General features: G+C 43.5%; 1 protein-coding gene across 2 annotated transcripts in view; it reads right to left on the bottom strand.

Moving 5' to 3' along the window:
* Positions 1 to 20897, bottom strand: part of LOC110493277 (rho guanine nucleotide exchange factor 3) — a 105150-nt gene that overhangs the window by 45832 nt on the left and 38421 nt on the right. For both annotated transcript variants that reach the window (XM_036950798.1, XM_036950800.1), the window contains one exon: positions 15383 to 15442. In XM_036950798.1, the coding sequence (XP_036806693.1) occupies positions 15383 to 15442 (60 nt within the window). The remainder of the gene's footprint in view (positions 1 to 15382; positions 15443 to 20897) is intronic.

Here is a 20897-nt window from a genome sequence, read left to right as displayed (position 1 = left end):
TCCAGTAAAATAAAATAAAAAGCTAATAATTATGCTCACAACAAATGATCTATTACCAGTGTGATTATACCTACATTTTTTAAATATAATTTCAAAATGGTCTGAGAAGAACACCATAGGCAGGGCAATTCAAGCATAGCCAATATGCAGTGACAATGTATTGGTGTCACGTTCGTTTAGAGATGGATTGGACCAAGGTGCAGCGTGGTAGGCGTAAATTTTACTTTTATTTAAATGACACAGAAAAAAGAAAGAAAAAATACAAAAATGAACGTAAAGCTACATGCAGTGCAGAAAGTAACTACACACAAACCAAGATCCCACAAACTAAAGGTGTAAAAAAGGCTGCCTAAGTATGATCCCCAATCAGAGACAACGATAGACAGCTGCCTCTGATTGGGAACCATACCCAGCCAACAAAGAAATAGAAAAACTAGAATGCCCACCTAAATCACACCCCGACCTAACCAAATAGAGAAATAAAACGGCTCGCTATGGTCAGGGCGTGACAATTGGGCCTATAGCCTACTGCACAAACCTCATTGCTACAGAACTGTTTTTAATTGGTTAATGTTACATAGGCTTATGTTTTTTAAGATCATGTTAAAATAAAAACAATTAGAGTGGAAGATCTCTGCTTACTTTTAGACCAAAATTGAAATGGACTCAGAAAGTAATCTTGACTCAGAAAGTAATCTTGACTCAGAAAGTAATCTTGACTCAGAAAGTAATCTTGACTCAGAAAGTAATCTCGACTCAGAAAGTCATCTTGACTCAGAAAGTCATCTGGACTCAGAAAAGGTTGGTGGCCACTGATATAAAGGATGCTTCATTCTCCATTCATTTAATTAGAGGCAACGTATTGCCGTAAGTGTGTGTGTGTGCGTGCATGCATGTGTTTGTGTGTATGCGTACGTGCATGTCTGTGTGTGTGTGTGTGTGTGTGTGTGTGTGTGTGTGTGTGTGTGTGTAGGCAGGCTTGGTGTTATACAAACAAGACTTACACCAGGAGAGCAGATATCTGTCAGACTATCAAATTACAGTCAGTTTCATCCCGTGTGTTTATTTACCGTAGTGCAAATGACAGGACTGACTGACTGACTGACTGGCTGACTGACTGGCTGGCTGACTGGCTGACTGGCTGGCTGACTGACTGACTGACTGACTGGCTGACTGGCTGGCTGGCTGGCTGACTGACTGGCTGACTGGCTGACTGGCTGACTGGCTGGCTGACTGACTGGCTGGCTGACTGGCTGACTGGCTGGCTGACTGGCTGGCTGACTGACTGGCTGACTGGCTGACTGACTGACTGACTGGCTGACTGGCTGGCTGGCTGGCTGGCTGGCTGGCTGGCTGGCTGACTGACTGGCTGGCTGACTGACTGGCTGGTTGGCTGACTGGCTGACTGGCTGACTGACTGACTGGCTGACTGGCTGACTGACTGGCTGACTGGCTGACTGGCTGACAGGACTGACTGACTGACTGGCTGGCTGACTGGCTGACTGGCTGGCTGGCTGACTGACTGGCTGACAGGACTGACTGGCTGACTGGCTGTTCTCTCTGTTCTGTCTGTCCTTGTCTATCAGCCTGCTATTTTACTCTCCATGTGGCATATGACTTCAATTCAATACAATACCACTAAATTACTACTGTACAATGCCCACCCTGCTGACACCTTCTCATCACAGAAGTCATCATTATGCTTGGGTGAATGCTGTCGCTCTGTAACAGTTTAATTTTGACCCTTTCATTAAGTCAACATCCCTTCAGCGTTGTAGCCATGTACATATTTGCTTCTCTATAGCCCATCTAGGGCATGATATTTGTTAGCCTCTATGGAATCGGTGTCCCACCCGTGGGACGGTTGAGCTAACGGGTCTGATCCTTAAGAGATCCTTAATATTATGTGTGAAGGAATTCCAAACTGTGTGTGAGCTGAGGACAGGAAGGCAGTGTGTGTGTGGATAAACAAGTTCCTCAAACCAGCTGTGTTTCACATTTCACATACTGTTCTGCTCAAGACAGATAATCACAGCCTTGTATTTGACATATTACAAGCTACCTGTTTTGAAACTGACAATACATGACATAAAATCTGAAAAAACAAAATGACATAGGGACATTAAATGTAAACATACCGTTCCAGTAAAAGCTGGTTGAATAATAAGTGACTATGATTAGTGATTCATAGTAATAGTAATTAGTAATAGGGAGGTTGGGTCTCTCTTTGACTACAAAATAGAATAATTGTTCCAGAGGCTGAGAAGCTCACTGGTCTGAACTAAAGGCCTGGGTCAAATTAATTTGTGCAGATCGTAGAAAAACGTTTTGCATCAGAACATTATAAGAAGCGTTTTTTTATTGGTACAGGGAGTCTTTCCCTGTTAGTCTGTTTTCTTATGTTTTGGTGACTAATAAATGTGACCCTGTTGTGATAAAAAAGGAGGGTCCTGACTGCGAGCCCTCCTTTATAACATTGATCATCTGGGTGTAAATAATGACTCCAAACACTTTATTTCATAAGACTTTTACATTAACTAGTTACAATATTGTAACCAAAGGATGACCATCTCATCAATGAAAACCTTTCCAGGCTCTTTAGTATCACAGTACTTATGCGATATAATTTAATATTTAGTACTGGCAGTGTACATATAATCATAAAAAAGCACAAATGAACACATTACCTGGAATGAAATTCACTCTCACATGTGGCCAAAAATAACTTACTCAAAGCCATGCCTCCAATAGGCGACGACTCCAAATCTTCTGATAGGCTAATAAAATACAAATTGTAGAATAATACTGAGACATCAAAACTATTAAATAACACATATGGAATCATGTCGTAACCAAAAAAGTGTTGTTAAACAAATCAAAATATATTTTATATTTGAGATTCTTCAAAGTACCCACCCTTTGTCTTGATGACAGCTTTGCACACTCTTGGCATTTTCTCAACTAGCTTCACCTGGAATGCTTTTCCAACCATCTTGAAGGAGTTCCCACATAAGCTGAGCACTTGCTGGCTGTTTTTCCTTCTGCATTCCAACTCATCACAAACACTCTCAAGTGGGTTGAGGTCAGTTGATTTTGGAGGCCAGGTCATCTGATGCATCACTCCATCACTCTCCTTCTTGGTCAAATATCCCTTACACAGCCTAGAGATGTGTTGTGTCATTGTCCCGTTGAAAAACAAATGATAGTCCCACTAAGCATAAACCAGATGGGATGGGGTATCGCTGCAGAATGCTGTTGTAGCCATGCTGGTTAAGTGTGCCCTGAATTCTAAATTCTAAATTACTGACAGTGTCACCAGCAATGCACCCACATACCATCACACCATCACACCTCCTCCATGTTTCACAGTGGGGACCACACATGTGGAGATCATCTGTTCACCTACTCTGCATCTTACAAAGACACGGCGGTTAGAACCAAAAATCTCACATTTGGACTCATCAGACCAAAGGACATATTTCCACTGGTCTAATGTCCATTGCTTGTGTTTCTTAGCCCAAGCAAGTCTCTTCTTATTATTGGTGTCCTTTAGTAGTAGTTTCTTTGCAGCAATTCAACCATGAAGGCCTGATTTACGCAGTCTCCTCTTAACAGTTGATGTTGAGATGTGTCTGTTACTTGAACTCTGTGAAGAATTTATTTGGTGTATTTCTGAGGTGCAGTTAACTCTAATGAACTTATCCTCTGCAGCAGATAATCCTTTCCTGTGGCGGTCCTCATTAGAGCAAGTTTCATCATAGCGCTTGATGGTTTTTATGACTGCACTTGAAGAAACTTTCAAAGTTCTTGACATTTTCTGAATTAACCGACCTTCATGTCTTAAAGTAATGATGAACTGTCGTTTCACTTTGCTTATTTGAGCTGTTCTTGACATAATATGGACTTGGTATTTTACCAAATAGGGCTATCTTTTGTATACCCCACCTACCTTGTCACAACACAACTGATTGGCTCAAACGCATTAAGAAGGAAAGAAATTCCACAAATTAACAAGGTACACCTGTTAATTGAAATTCATTCCAGGTGATTACCCCATGAAGCTGGTTGAGAGAATGCCAAGAGTTTGAAGAATCTCAAATATAAAATATATTTTTACTTGATTAACACTTTTTTAGTTATGTGTTATTTCATGTTTTTTATGTGTTCACTATTATTCTACAATGTAGAAAATAATACAAATTAAGAAAAACCCTGGAATGAGTAGGTGTCCAAACTTTTGACTGGTACTGTATAGGCCACAGGCCTGGGCCCAGGGGCTTCAGCCCCGGTAAACCCCTGCATTAATCCAGCCCTGATTATAGGCTACTGTGGCACTGGCTCTCAAGGTTTGAAGTGGGAACATACTTACACAATTATAGGCTATTTTCTGAACGCTAGCCACTGTGGAAGGTAAGACTGGGCATTTGGCTCATTTGGCTCAGTAGAGACCACACACAGTAATTCTTTAATTCCAGATTTTCCTAGAGCAAATCGATGATCTCTCATGAAAATTAACAGAAATTAGAAGTGTTCTCAGACCACATCGCAACACATGCCATGTACAATATCTTGTTGCCAACAGAAAATAAATGACAAAATGAGTTTTGATGGGGCTTGAAACCGTTTGGGTGACTAAGCTGTTGCAGCCGCCCCAACCTCCCTTTCCAGATGACGAAACACATTCGGTACTATGTGTCTTTAAAGGGCCATAAAAAAAGGCTAAACATTTCTTTGATGTTAGAAATGAAACACAACCGTGACACTTCATACATATCAAACCTCAGATCTACACTACAGAGGAGGGAGGCCTCTTTCTAACTCAGCACTGGAAATCTATGTTTGTGTTACTTAAGGGTTCAGTGTTCCCTTGAACATCAATTTCCCTTCGTGGAAAGAAAGGGGGCCATGCTGGGTATAAATTGAAACGCTATTGCCTGGGCTTACTAACCACCAACCTGCACACAGACACAGAGACCAGAATAACAGTGTCTCATTTCTAATGTTGAGACAATCTGTGAATATCATTTTGAATGAATGGGATCGCACAAGGCCCATTTTCATCAACTAACCATAAAGATCTCTGTGATGTTTAACAATGGAATACTGACCATTTCAGAGAGGAAATGTGAAAAGGAAAATGTATGACGACGAGAAAGGAAAACTTGATGAATCATAAAAGGGCATTTCTGTTTTGTCAGTCTGACCTAATTTAAATAAGCTATTCCCTCTGTGAACCCAAATGTCACTTTCAACAAGTTGAAATAAGCTGCCCTTGGAGGTGTACATTAGTAGTGAATAAAAATACGCTCATCTAAATTGTACAGGTATCAGTCCTATATCAACTCTGATGTTTGTCACTGGTTACAATACATATGTTGTCATGATTTTGACAATTGTAACAGTGCTCTGTAACCATCTCTGCATACTGGAGAAGAGAGATGGATAGAGATGTTGGATCTTACTTCGAGCCAGTTTGCTTCAGCAGGAAAATTGTCCTGCAGAAATGTGAATTATTATGTGAAATTATAATGAATGGACATTTTTTGTAGGGGTTAATACATTTTTCGTTAGGGATAATCAAGTCTGACATTTTAAAGTGGAAATTACACTAAGACCTTGAATACACTACAAGTTTGCATTTCCTGCTGCGCAGGAACATTCTGCAACAACAGGATGACCAAATTAAGATACAGCATCTGTAGTGACTCTAAGCAAAGGAATGAATGAATTAGCTCTTCAGAAGATATATAGGTGAAGGTCAAAGTTGCTTGTTGATATAGCTCAGCAGCTCAGCTCAGTAAAGTGGCGTTCAAAGATTCCGTATAAAAGCCAGTTCTCCCTTTGCTGTGGTGCGGTATCAAACAACCTGTCAGAATTTGGGTCAGGAGATGGTGGCGTCACCAGTCAGTAGGGTTTTAGGCAGTAGAGTACTAGGCAGTAGGGTACAGGCAGTAGGGTACAAGGCAGTAGGGTACAAGGCAGTAGGGTACAGGCAGAATCCACTATCGGAACCATAGCTGAGAAATAATCCACTATCAGAACCACAGCTGAGAAAGAATCCACTATCAGAACCATAGCTGATAAAGAATCCACAATCAGAACCATAGCTGAGGAAGAATCCACTATCAGAACCATAGATGAGAAAGAATCCACTATCAGAACCATAGCTGATGAAGAATCCACTATCAGAACCATAGTTGATAAAGAATCCACTATCAGAACCATAGCTGAGAAAGAATCCACTATCAGAACCATAGCTGATAAAGAATCCACTATCAGAACCATAGATGATAAAGAATCCACTATCAGAACCATAGCTGATAAAGAATCCACTATCAGAACCATAGCTGATAAAGAATCCACTATCAGAACCATAGATGAGAAAGAATCCACTATCAGAACCATAGCTGATAAAGAATCCACTATCAGAACCATAGATGAGAAAGAATCCACTATCAGAACCATAGCTGAGAAATTATCCACTATCAGAACCATAGCTGAGAAATAATGTCTCAAATTATTTTAGAAGTTAGAACTCAAACCGAGTTTGACAACCTGTTGCACCAGGGTAGATAACACAGACTCTTGAAAGCTCAAACATCTGAAAATGATACTAAAAGCACACACACAGTATATCAGCTTCTAGTTTGTCTAGATGACAGACAGAGAGGGAAAGAAAGAAAGAAAGAAAGGCAGCTAACCAGCTACCACAAACACAGAGCTGTCACTGAGGAATCTGAGTAGTACATTAACAGGAAGTGATTTCAGATAGAACTGGACTGTTGACCAAAATACCACACTGTCCATCATGCTGTTTCACTGGTCAGACGGGTCTGAGCGAACGTGTGATTAGTCACATTCAAATACAGACAGAAATCACACAAATGTACCTTGTTTTGGCTTGTTTTTACTTCAGTCTGTTACATCATTTTCAAGAGGCATTTCCAGGTTAAAAAAAACACAGTATTTTAAACAAGGGGCTGTTTGAAAGGTGGTCAAATAAGCATTTTTTTGGGACAGGGAACATACCACATCTTCTTGTGTGTGTGTGTGTGTGTGTGTGAGTACTTTATGATGACTGGGAACAACCTCCTGCTGTAACAGGCCTCAGTCAGTGTTTTCACTGTGGAGAACTAGCCGTCTGATCCCCTGGGGCACGATGAGCAACACACACACACAGTTCTCGCACGCTATGCAGGCCCAGGAATGCTGTTTGCCTGGCACTCTGATTTTATAACCTTCAATTTCCCGGCAAATCACCAGAGACCAGATAGGTAGAAGCATACAGCTGGTCTCCCCTGAAGCAGCTAGTTAGCCAGCTAACCCAGGGTTGACCTAAACACACAGCTGGCCTCCCCTGAAACAGCTAGTTAGCCAGCTAACCCAGGGTTGACCTAAACACACAGCTGGCCTCCTCTGAAACAGCTAGTTAGCCAGCTAACCCAGGGTTGACCTAAACACACAGTTGGCCTCCCCTGAAACAGCTAGTTAGCCAGCTAACCCAGGGTTGACCTAAACGCACAGCTGGCCTCCCCTGAAACAGCTAGTTAGCCAGCTAACCCAGGGTTGACCTAAACACACAGTTGGCCTCCCCTGAAGCAGCTAGTTAGCCAGCTAACCCAGGGTTGACCTAAACGCACAGCTGGCCTCCCCTGAAACAGCTAGTTAGCCAGCTAACCCAGGGTTGACCTAAACACACAGCTGGTCTCCCCTGAAACAGCTAGTTAGCCAGCTAACCCAGGGTTGACCTAAACACACAGCTGGCCTCCTCTGAAACAGCTAGTTAGCCAGCTAACCCAGGGTTGACCTAAACACACAGCTGGCCTCCCCTGAAACAGCTAGTTAGCCAGCTAACCCAGGGTTGACCTAAACACACAGTTGGCCTCCCCTGAAGCAGCTAGTTAGCCAGCTAACCCAGGGTTGACCTAAACACACAGCTGGCCTCCCCTGAAACAGCTAGTTAGCCAGCTAACCCAGGGTTGACCTAAACACACAGTAGGCCTCCCCTGAAACAGCGAGTTAGCCAGCTAACCCAGGGTTGACCTAAACACACAGTTGGCCTCCCCTGAAGCAGCTAGTTAGCCAGCTAACCCAGGGTTGACCTAAACACACAGCTGGCCTCCCCTGAAACAGCTAGTTAGCCAGCTAACCCAGGGTTGACCTAAACACACAGCTGGCTGACAGATCATACCAGGTTGTGTTACACAATAGCAACAGAACATTTTTTAATTCATACTTTTTGGACGGGAACTGTTCAGGTGATCACTCCCCATTTTGCTCAGTTTTCTTTCATGTTGTAGCTACTGCACACGACCCTCCCTGTACATGACCTGAGTACCTACAGACCCCCTCACCTCCCTCCCCTCTCTCTCTTCCCCCTCTCTATCTCTCTCTCCCTCTCGGGTCTCTCGCCCTCACTGAGGAGTTCCCTTAACAGGACCCCCCATACAGACAGTCAACAGGAAAGAGGCCCTGACAATTGCTAGTTGTGTCTTCTAGGACTACTGATAACTGTGTCTTCTAGGACTACTGATAACTGTGTCCTCTAGGACTACTGATAACTGTGTCTTCTAGGACTACTGATAACTGTGTCCTCTAGGACTACTGATAACTGTGTCCTCTAGGACTACTGATAACTGTGTCCTCTAGGACTACTGATAACTGTGTCCTCTAGGACTACTGATAACTGTGTCCTCTAGGACTACTGATAACTGTGTCCTCTAGGACTACTGATAACTGTGTCCTCTAGGACTACTGATAACTGTGTCTTCTAGGACTACTGATAACTGTGTCCTCTAGGACTACTGATAACTGTGTTCTCTTGGACTACTGATAACTGTGTCCTCTAGGACTACTGATAACTGTGTCCTCTAGGACTACTGATAACTGTGTCCTCTAGGACTACTGATAACTGTGTCCTCTAGGACTACTGATAACTGTGTCCTCTAGGACTACTGATAACTGTGTCCTCTAGGACTACTGATAACTGTGTCCTCTAGGACTACTGATAACTGTGTCCTCTAGGACTGCGGATGGTTATGTGAATCTATCAACAGATTCTCTCCATGTGCTGTGTTTTTTTATTGGGTGCATATTGTGAATAATATCCATGCCAGACATGAACTACATCTAATTGACTAATTATTTGATTCACTGCAGCTCAGTGTTATGTACCTAAGTAGTACCTGCAATACTACAAACCTGCCTGAACCAAGACTTCAGGACTATATTAGGCTGCATTGTAGGAAGAGAGGGGGTAGAGCCCATGGCAAGGTTATTTATACAATGCCAACTGATGTCAGGCTTCCTGTCCGCCAGGATAGAGCAGTGGTCTCTATTCTCTGGTCCGAGGAACACAGGAAGGTAAACCCCTGACTCACCTGTCCTAAAATATACTGGTGACCCTCTGACAAACAGGCTACAGCCCTAACACTGGCCTATAATACATACATACATACATACATACATACATACAGACAGACAGACAGACAGACAGACAGACAGACAGACAGACAGACAGACAGACAGACAGACAGACAGACAGACAGACAGACAGACAGACAGACAGACAGACAGACAGACAGACAGACAGACAGGCATTTCCAGGCAAAAAGGAATTAACATGGATATATTTTATCCCCAGCTCACAGACGCAAGCACATTGTTCACAGTTTTCACTTGTTGGTTTAAAAAAAATCTCCGAACAATGTTTATTAGCCTGGCTTTGCCAGGGCTCAGAAAGAACCTGGTCTGTTTGACCAAGAGAGACCTGTGAGATGTTGACTATTTGCCTGCTGTATCTGTCTGAGTTAGTTCAGAGGAAATAGTGCCACGCGTGGGATCATCACCACAGAGACGGTTCTGAGTCCTCTGACCCCACCACAAACATCAGATACAGATCTGACACATCTTCCACTGAACCATATGCAGGATAAGATCAAAGCTTAGATCTTCATGAGAGACTGAGGATGTGACCTGTTAGCCATAAACCTGGTTGGTCCAGTAGACCACTCACTACTCATTTACCCATAGCTCTGACACAATCATATGTTATGGGATCAGAATTCATGTCTGGGTTCTGGTGTTTGTTTCTGTTTGTCTGTATCATATCCACAACTGCTCTTTGGTGAATGAATGAATGACTGAGTGAGTGAATTAATGAATGAATGAAGGGGTTAATGGATGAGTGAATGAAGGGGTTAATGGATGAGTGAATGAATGACTGAGTGAGTGAGTGAATGAATGAGTGAATGAAGGGGTTAATGGATGAGTGAATGAAGGGGTTAATGGATGAGTGAATGAATGGGTTAATGGACGAGTGAATGAATGGGTTAATGGATGAGTGAATGAATGGGTTAATGGATGAGTGAATGAATGGGTTAATGGACGAGTGAATTCATTAATAAATAATCAAGGCATCTTCTGTATTACAAAGCTGCTGACCTCAGAGTATATTTTCTCAGAGTGAATGGCTCATCCCATACAATTGAAACTGCTGACGCAAATGCAAAATGAAAAACCAATCGAGCTCATATTGAATTTAAACAAACATGACTAGACAGGAGACGACAGATGCCAATTGTTGTCTGTCCCGATAAAAACATGACAAACAAACTGGGGGACTACAATGCATAATAATTACTACCTTTGCCAGCCTTCTCTCTAGAAAGGCCCATGCTACAGTGACGTGTCACATGTAAAAGAATATTCCGACACACTGCTGTAGTGATGTGAGAGACCCTCAGTGTTAGTCAGTGAGAACTGAAAGCTGTTGTACTGTAATGTTTATTACTGACACTGGTTCTAACAGCACATATGGAGATGAGCAATGCTCTCTGATGTTTTGTTCCCTTTAAAAAATTATTATTAGAGTTATTTGGAGCTAATAGAGTTATTTGGCTGTCCCCATAAGATAACCCTTTGAAGAACCCGTTTTGGTTCCAGGTACAACCCTTTTAGTTCCATGTAGAACTCTTTTGGAGAGGGTTCTACAGTATATGGAACTGAAAATGTTTCTACTTGGAACCGAAAAGGTTTTTTACCTGGAAACAAAATATTGCATACAAGTTTCTATTTAATCCAAGTAGGAGATAATGTCTGTGCTCTGCCACTTGTTGGGCTGAAGTTTTGTTTACATTTGGTGGGTGTTGTGTCATTTTACATGATACCAAGGGAGTCTGTCACAGAGGGCTTGGACCAACTTGGATAGAGTATACACTATCATACTGTAAATGGTTCTAATCATATAAATGTTTCTACATTTATACTTCCTCTTTCTCACGAAGCCATCTATTTTAATGACAGAGAGTGTTAGTGCAAAATGGTCTAGACAGTTGAAGGCTGTTGTGATTTGTTGATTCCTCTCTGTCCTGTTAAATATTCCGCTCTCTGCACTCCTGAATCCAGCCAAATACACACACACACACACACACACACACACACACACACACACACACACACACACACACACACACACACACACACACACACACACACACACACACACACACACACACACACACACACACACACACACACACACACACACACACACACACACACACACACACACACACACACACACACACACACGGGTAGATAAATAAACTTGATTTACAGCCCAGAACAACTTTCTCACATGAAACCAATTACTCTTACAGCAACATTTATAAAAGGTTCAACTTCATTTTAATCTCCAACACCACCCCAACATCAACATACACTATATATACAAAATTATGTGGACACCCCTTCAAATGAGTGGATTCGGTCTATTTCAGCCACACCCGTTGCTGACATAAAATTGAGCACACAGCCATGCAATCTCCATAAACAAACATTGGCAGTAGAATGGCCTTACTGAAGAGATCAGTGACTTTCAACGTGGCACTGTCATAGGATGCCACCTTTCCAACAAGTCAGTTCGTCAAATTTCTGCTCTGCTAGATCTGCCCTGGTCAAGTAAGTGCTGTTAATGTGAAGTGGAAACATCTAAGAGCAACAGCGTCTCAGCCACGAAGTGGTAGGCCACACAAGCTCACAGAACAGGTAAAAATTGTCTGTCCTCGGTTGCAACACTCACTACCTAGTTCCAAACTGCCTATGGAACTATGCACAATAACTGTTTGCCAGGAGCTTCATGAAATGGGTTTCCATGGCCGAGCAGCTGCACACAAGCCTAAGATCACCATGCGCAATCCCAACCTTCGACTGGAGTGGTGTAAAGTACACCGCCATTGGATTCTGGAGCAGTGGAAATGCGTTCTCTGGAGTGATGAATTACGCTTCACCATCTGGCAGTCTGACGGACGTGTATGGGTTTGGCTGATGCCAGGCGAACGCTGCCTGTCCCAATGAATAGTGGAATAATGGTCTGGGGTTGTTTTTCATGGTTCGAACTAGGCTCCTTAGTTCCAGTGAAGGGAAAGCTTAATGCTACAGCATTCAATGACATTCTAGACAATTCTGTGCTTCAAACTTTGTGGTAATAGTTTGTGGAAGGACCTTTCCTGTTTCAGCATGACAATGATACCATGCATAAAGCAAGGTCCATACAGAAATGGTTTGTCGAGATCGGTGTTGAAGAACTTGACTGGCCTGCACAGAGCCCTTACCAATACCTCAACCCCAGGTCTAATCGGCCAACATCAGTCCCCAACCTCACTAATGCTCTTGTGGCTGAATGGAAGAAAGTCCCCACAGCAATGTTCCAACATCTAGTGGAAAGCCTTCCCAGAAGAGTGGAGGCTGTTATAGCAGCAATGCTCCAACATCTAGTGGAAAGCCTTCCCAGAAGAGTGGAGGCTGTTATAGCAGCAATGTTCCAACATCTAGTGGAAAGCCTTCCCAGAAGAGTGGAGGCTGTTATAGCAGCAATGCTCCAACATCTAGTGGAAAGCCTTCCCAGAAGAGTGGAGGCTGTTATAGCAGCAAAGGGGGCACCAACTCCATATTAATGCCCAGGATTTTGGAATGAGATGTTCAACAACCAAGTGTCCATATACTTTTGGTCATGTAGTGTATGTGAAAATGGAGGGAGATGTGTTTTCAATGACATCATCTGTGTGCTTCATGTGATTTTAACCATTTATGAGGAGGCAATGCCTACTAATTGCCTACTAATTGGTTGACAATGTCATTGGAAACACTCATCGTCCTCTATCTTTTTTTACTACAGAACATAGAAACACGCCATTTTCACATACTGTATGTTGATGTTGTGGTGCTGGAGATGATGAAAATGACGTTTCCCTTTAAGATGCCATGTTTAGCTCAGAATAAAGGGATTGTATTTGGTCCTGATTGAACTCTTCAATCGTCTCATTAGTCTTGTTGTGTGGTTGTGTCCTGTGGCGAGTGTGCAGCCTGTTCTAAGAACCAATGTCATTAATGTGTTAGTCCTCAAATCCAGATGAAACTATTATCATGCTGGATTAGACAGATTCAGACAGAATACTAAATTGTGCTGTGTTGTTACTTACAGGTGGGCCCCCAGGTTAACCTCGATTTCTGGCTGTCTCACGTTCATTCCAATAGCCGAGTGAAAACCAGACTTGGTAGTGTGGCAAAACGAGATTAGGGTCAAATCAACAACTAAGACATTTGACATTTTCCTCAAAGAGTGGTTGAATACCTTTCCCATATCTAGCTATGATCTGGAATACACAGATCTACAGAACAAGATCACTGACGTGTGCTGTTGTTGAACCCTGCAAATAAAGTTTGTAGCAAAGTTCTACATGTTGTAGCAATTCGGGAAGCATCAAGACAGCTTCCATGGGGGTGCGCTTATCCGTTTTATCAACATTTTTTTTTATTACAATATATAGACTCCTATTGAATAGAGAGGAGCGTCCTATGTGGAATACACGTCACTTTGGTTTAGAAGCATCAAATCAAATTGTATTACACATATTTAGCAGATGTTATTGCGGGTGTAGCGAAATGCTTGTGTTCCTAGCTCCAGCAGTGCACACATCCCATCTGGCCCTGCTATCGTTAACGAGTGTACAGCCTATTACGACAATCCACAGCATGTTGTTGTTATTGTAGATTTACCGTTGAGTCGCTTGATAGCGATCAATAGGTTCCTCAGCAGAAGGAAAAGCAGTGAGAAACAATAGTTGGCCTCCTTTTCCAGTGGGCCCTTGCCAGCGGAGCCTTGGCCTTGTCGATACGAGGCCGGGCCATTGTGTGAGCCCGACCAGGCCAGTTAGTCAGTCAGTCACACTGCTGAACACAGGCCAAACAGGCAAGTGGCACCATATCACCTCCCTACCCTTACCCCTGGCTGTAGTACTGGTTCTAGACTATCCCTGCCCTGGTACAAGCTCTGGTCCTGCCCGGTCCTGCCCAGTCCTGCCCGGTCCTGAATTCTGCTTGCCATGGACTCCAGTCAAACTAACACGAGGCTAGATTACATTACACAGGACATGGCCTGGCCGTAACTCCTAAAATAATAGTTTACTACTTATCATTGATGTGCTCTTGAATAAAAATGTATGAATTAAAAAATAAAACCTTAATAATAGTAGGAACTGTAGGTAAGGAATGTGTTGACTAGAATACTGAAAACAAGTTTGACTGTCTATAGCTAAAGATAATAACACAATGAAGTGTTTACAAGATAATCTAAAAATAGATTGGATCTATTAGAAACCGTTTGTATCTAAAATAAACAATTCATTCCATGGAGAAATGTTTCCTATTTCTGTCTGACTTTACAACCTGAGTTATATCATTTTAAAACGGTAAAGGGAGGAGTGCTGTTTTAAAAACAATGGTCGGACAAAGACAGTAAAATCACAATGCTCTGCATTCAAACACAACAGTTCCACCTCACATCTGACCTCATACATCCCACACCCAGATCTGTCTTCGCCAGTTCTGGACCTGTCAATCAACTGACACCCCACCCAGATACACTCACAGCTTCCATTATCACCCAGATGTGCTGCCTCTACACTTTAAAGAGGAGCTAAGTAGAAAAACACGTTGAAGTAGATTCCACATGGTTGGTTTTGTGTTTTGACACGCTCAATGTCTTCTGTGGAAACAGCCAACAGCCAACACAAGTTCAAGGCATATACTGTACTGTAACTTATCACTGATGCCATGAAGAATTTTTTTGTGCTATTTTTTTGACTGAGCTACACACTGTCTGGTGTGTCAAGGTTTCTTCAGTCTTGTCTTTGAAAATACAGCTCTGGAGCAATTGCCGTTGTTGTTTAGAATATCACTTATCGGTAAGAAGAGGAGAGATGGGAGCTACCATACAAAGGTGTTTAAGATGGTCCTAACAAGTTAATGTCAGAGAGACAGCGATAGAGTGGAAAGGAGGGGTGAAGACAAAGCCAGTGTTCTGAGTTGAATCTGTACTCACGTTGATGTCCAGACTGCACAGGCTGAGAGAGTCCACATCCCTCATCTGTTTCCTCTTTTTCTGTAAACACACAACAACAACACAAAGGGTGAGTTTTAGGGACAACATTGAAGTTTAAGTGACATGAGAGCAACTGAATTAAAGTAATTTACTACCTCACACGGTTGCTAAGCTACAGGTTGACCTATGAAAACCAAAAAGGGTTTCTAACCTCTAGGGTCTTTCGTGATTGATAAAGGTTAAATGAAGGTATAGAGGCTATGAGGCCAGTGAGAAGAAGAGGTACAGCCTCTTTCTATATGGAGGCTATGAGGCCAGTGAGAAGAAGAGGTACAGTCTCTTTCTATATGGAGGCTATGAGGCCAGTGAGAAGAAGAGGTACAGCCTCTTTCTATATGGAGGCTATGAGGCCAGTGAGAAGAAGAGGTACAGACTCTTTCTATATGTAGGCTATGAGGCCAGTAATAAGAAGAGGTACAGCCTCTTTCTATATGGAGGCTATGAGGCCAGTGAGAAGAAGAGGTACAACCTCTTTCTATATGGAGGCTATGAGGCCAGTGAGAAGAAGAGGTACAGCCTCTTTCTATATGGAGGCTATGAGGCCAGTGAGAAGAAGAGGTACAGCCTCTTTCTATGTGGAGGCTATGAGGCCAGTGAGAAGAAGAGGTACAGCCTCTTTCTATATGGAGGCTATGAGGCCAGTAATAAAAAGAGGTACAGCCTCTTTCTATATGGAGGCTATGAGGCCAGTGAGAAGAAGAGGTACAGCCTCTTTCTATATGGAGGCTATGAGGCCAGTGAGAAGAAGAGGTACAGTCTCTTTCTATATGGAGGCTATGAGGCCAGTAATAAGAAGAGGTACAGTCTCTTTCTATATGTAGGCTATGAGGCTAGTGAGAAGAAGAGGTAAAGCCTATTCCTATATTTTTCATACTCCGATTCAGAGTTTCGATAGGAATGAAACATCCATGTGCCTCAGGCTAACAGAAATCCAGCATACAGTAAGCCAATCACTGGTGCACTTAATAGTTGGCTCTTCCCCAAACATTTTAGTAGATAAACTAGGCTGCTATATTTACGGGCCTAGCAGCAGTTAGTCTAAATGGATTCCATCCGCTGTTTCCTTCTACTTGGCATTGTATTCTCCACAGGCTGTAGTGTGTTATTATTGTTGCCCTAGAACAGTTTAATTTCCATGACAACAAGTGTTCTCCAGCTTGGCTACCAGGGCTTCTCTGAGGTCAGGGAGAGCAGTTGAACAATGTATGTAATGGAACACAGGAAGCACAGAGAGAAAGATGAATTATGTATGTGAACTCAGTACAACACGGTACACACTCAGGTTGTACAACTGATGGGGGTATATTTGGCCTGAAACAACGGTGTTTGTCCTCACAAAAATCTCTCCAAAAAGCTTGTGTATTGTCTCCACGACGTCTCCACGACGTCTCCACGACATCTCCACAGACGCACACACATTGTCTGGAGCTGAGCTGAACACAACAATGACACATCCTTCCTACTTTAAACAGAACATCACAACACACTCCAACAGATCTTCTCCAGCTGAACAATGGGGAACATGGAGCACAACGCAGACAGGTGTGTTGTTTGGAGCGTGTTACATACTGTATGGAAGCCGTATGCCAATAGTCTTGGTAGCACAGACGTATCTAAACACTTACAGTGAGCTCCAAAAGGACCGTGATCATTTAGTTGTTTTGGCTCTGTACTCCAACACGTTGGATTTGAAATGATACAATGACTATGAGGGTAGTTCAGTAAAAAATGACAGCACTTTTTGTACATAGTCCCCCATTTTAGGGGACCAAAAGTATTGGGACAATTTCATGTGTATTAAAGTAGTCAAAATGTAACATTTGGTCCCATGTTCCTAGTGCGCAATGATTACATTAAGGTTGTGACTACACAAACTTGTTGGATGCATTTGCTGTTTGTTTTGGTTGTGTTTCAGATTATTTTGTGCCCGATAGAAATGGATTTAATTTTGGAGTCACTTTTTTTGTAAATATGAATAGAATTTGTTTCTAAACACCTCTACATTAATGTGGATGCTACCATGGTTATGGATAGTCCTGAATGGATCGTGAATAATGATGAGTGAGAATGTATGTTACACATGATGAAAAAAACGTTTCTTAACAGGAAATGACTGGCGCCCTTAGTTCTACCATGGTTTCTGGAGACAACGTTTTCCAGTAAACTGACTACTCTAGGTCATCATTATTTGAAATCTTATTAAGCATTCAGAGAAACACAACTGTTTCGACTGAAAGGACACCAGTCATAGTTCATGGAACTGAAAGATTCACTTCCAATTAATAGGGAAACTTGACAGAGAGCTTTATCTTACAATTAACACATTAACATTTGAGTGACAGATCTATATTGAAGATATTGATATATATAGTTAGTTTGCAGAGACATTCTGACATGGATAGTATGATGAAGCCTGGAGTCAACAACTCAGCAGCATCACTACTTTTCATCATTTCCATCACCACCCCATTCTCCATCACCATCCCCCTTCTCTTCTCCATCACCACCCCCCTTCTCTTCTCCATCACCAACCCCCTTCTCTTCTCCATCACCATCCCCCTTCTCTTCTCTATCACCAACCCCCTTCCCATCACCATCCCCCTTCCCTTCTCCATCACCAACCCCATTCCCTTCTCCATCACCATCCCCCTTCTCTTCTCCATCACCATCCCCCTTCCATTCTCCATCACCACCCCCCTTCTCTTCTCCATCACCAACCCCCTTCTCTTCTCCATCACCAACCCCCTTCTCTTCTCCATCACCATCCCCCTTCTCTTCTCCATCACCATCCCCCTTCTCTTCTCCATCACCATCCCCCTTCTCTTCTCCATCACCAACCCCCTTCTCTTCTCCATCACCAACCCCCTTCTCTTCTCCATCACCATCCCCCTTCTCTTCTCCATCACCATCCCCCTTCCATTCTCCATCACCAACCCCCTTCTCTTCTCCATCACCAACCCCCTTCTCTTCTCCATCACCAACCCCCTTCTCTTCTCCATCACCATCCCCCTTCTCTTCTCCATCACCATCCCCCTTCTCTTCTCCATCACCACCCCCCTTCTCTTCTCCATCACCATCCCCCTTCTCTTCTCCATCACCAACCCCCTTCCCTTCTCCATCACCACCCCCCTTCTCTTCTCCATCACCATCCCCCTTCTCTTCTCCATCACCATCCCCCTTCCATTCTCCATCACCACCCCCCTTCTCTTCTCCATCACCATCCCCCTTCTCTTCTCCATCACCATCCCCCTTCTCTTCTCCATCACCACCCCCCTTCTCTTCTCCATCACCATCCCCCTTCTCTTCTCCATCACCATCCCCCTTCTCTTCTCCATCACCATCCCCCTTCTCTTCTCCATCACCAACCCCCTTCCCTTCTCCATCACCAACCCCCTTCTCTTCTCCATCACCAACCCCCTTCCCTTCTCCATCACCACCCCCCTTCTCTTCTCCATCACCATCCCCCTTCTCTTCTCCATCACCATCCCCCTTCCATTCTCCATCACCACCCCCCTTCTCTTCTCCATCACCATCCCCCTTCTCTTCTCCATCACCATCCCCCTTCTCTTCTCCATCACCATCCCCCTTCTCTTCTCCATCACCAACCCCCTTCTCTTCTCCATCACCATCCCCCTTCTCTTCTCCATCACCATCCCCCTTCTCTTCTCCATCACCAACCCCCTTCTCTTCTCCATCACCATCCCCCTTCTCTTCTCCATCACCATCCCCCTTCTCTTCTCCATCACCATCCCCCTTCTCTTCTCCATCACCATCCCCCTTCCCTTCTCCATCACCAACCCCCTTCTCTTCTCCATCACCATCCCCCTTCTCTTCTCCATCACCAACCCCCTTCTCTTCTCCATCACTATCCCCCTTCTCTTCTCCATCACCATCCCCCTTCTCTTCTCCATCACCAACCCCCTTCCCTTCTCCATCACCACCCCATTCTCCATCACCATCCCCCTTCTCCATCACCAACCCCCTGCCCTTCTCCATCACCAACCCCCTGCCCTTCTCCATCACCATCCCCCTTCTCTTCTCCATCACCATCCCCCTTCTCTTCTCCATCACCAACCCCCTGCCCTTCTCCATCACCAACCCCCTGCCCTTCTCCATCACCATCCCCCTTCTCTTCTCCATCACCATCCCCCTTCTCTTCTCCATCACCAACCCCCTTCTCTTCTCCATCACCATCCCCCTTCTCTTCTCCATCACCAACCCCCTTCTCTTCTCCATCACCATCCCCCTTCCCTTCTCCATCACCAACCCCCATCCCTTCTCCATCACCAACCCCCTTCCCTTCTCCATCACCATCCCCCTTCCCCCCTGCCCTAAGACAGGAAATCTTTACTAGGATTAAATGTCAGGAATTCTGAAAAACTGAGTTTAAATGTATTTAGCTAAGGTGTATGTAAACTTCCAACTTCAACTGTAAGTATAAAAAGTAAAAGTATAAATCATTAAAAAAAAAGTCTTATATTAAGCAAACCAGACGACACAATTGTCTTGTTTTTTAATTTACGGATAGCCAGGGTCACAGTTCAACACTCAGACATAATTGACAAGCTAAGCATTTGTGTTTAGTGAGTCTGCCAGATCAGAGGCAGTAGGGATGATAAGGGATGTTCTCTGTTTAGTCAGTCTGCCAGATCAGAGGCAGTAGAGATGAGGGATGTTCTCTGTTTAGTGAGTCTGCCAGATCAGAGGCAGTAGGGATGATAAGGGATGTTCTCTTGATAATGACATGAATTAGAAAATGTTCCTGTCCTGCTAAAGGATTCAAAATGTAACAAGTACTTTTGGGTGCATGTAATGAACACGATGGGAGACAGAGAGCTGGTTTCAAGCGCAGGGCGCAGCAGGTGTTAATTTGTAAAGGACCACAAGAAGAGGCAGGTAGCTGGGTTCAGGGGCAGGCAGAAGGTCATACACAGGGGGTCCAAAAAGGCAACACTACAGACAGAGAAAAGGCTAGTAATATCGTCCGGGAGGCCAGGCAATCGGTTGATAACAGGAAATCCGATAGGCTAAAGTACAGGCAGGGAATAGGCGAAAGGTGTCGTTGGTGAGGCAGTCCAAGTCCTATCATACACGGGAGGAGTAAATTACGGGAAAAACAGAGCTCCGAATAGAGGTGTGTCACAAAACAAACAATACCTCACAATGATGCGGTGCAAAGAACTGAACTAAATAGTGTGTGATAATGACATACAGGTGTGTGAACAGGTGATCAGAATTCAGGTGATTGGGATCTGGAGAGTGAGCTGCGTTCAGGGGATCTACGTGTTTGAAAGTGTGAGTTGGAAGCAGACGTTACAGAGTCAGGGAAAATCTAAGGAGTAAAAAGTACATTATTTTCTTTAGGAATGTAATGGAGTAAAAGTAAAAGTTGTCAAAAATATAAATGGTAAAGTACAGATACCCCCAAAAACTTAAGTACTTTACACCACTGCCC

The sequence above is a fragment of the Oncorhynchus mykiss genome, chromosome 17 (assembly GCF_013265735.2).
Source record: "Oncorhynchus mykiss isolate Arlee chromosome 17, USDA_OmykA_1.1, whole genome shotgun sequence".
Lineage (NCBI taxonomy): Eukaryota > Metazoa > Chordata > Actinopteri > Salmoniformes > Salmonidae > Oncorhynchus > Oncorhynchus mykiss.
Note: the sequence above shows the minus strand (reverse complement) of the source record. Positions and strands in the feature narration are given on the sequence as shown.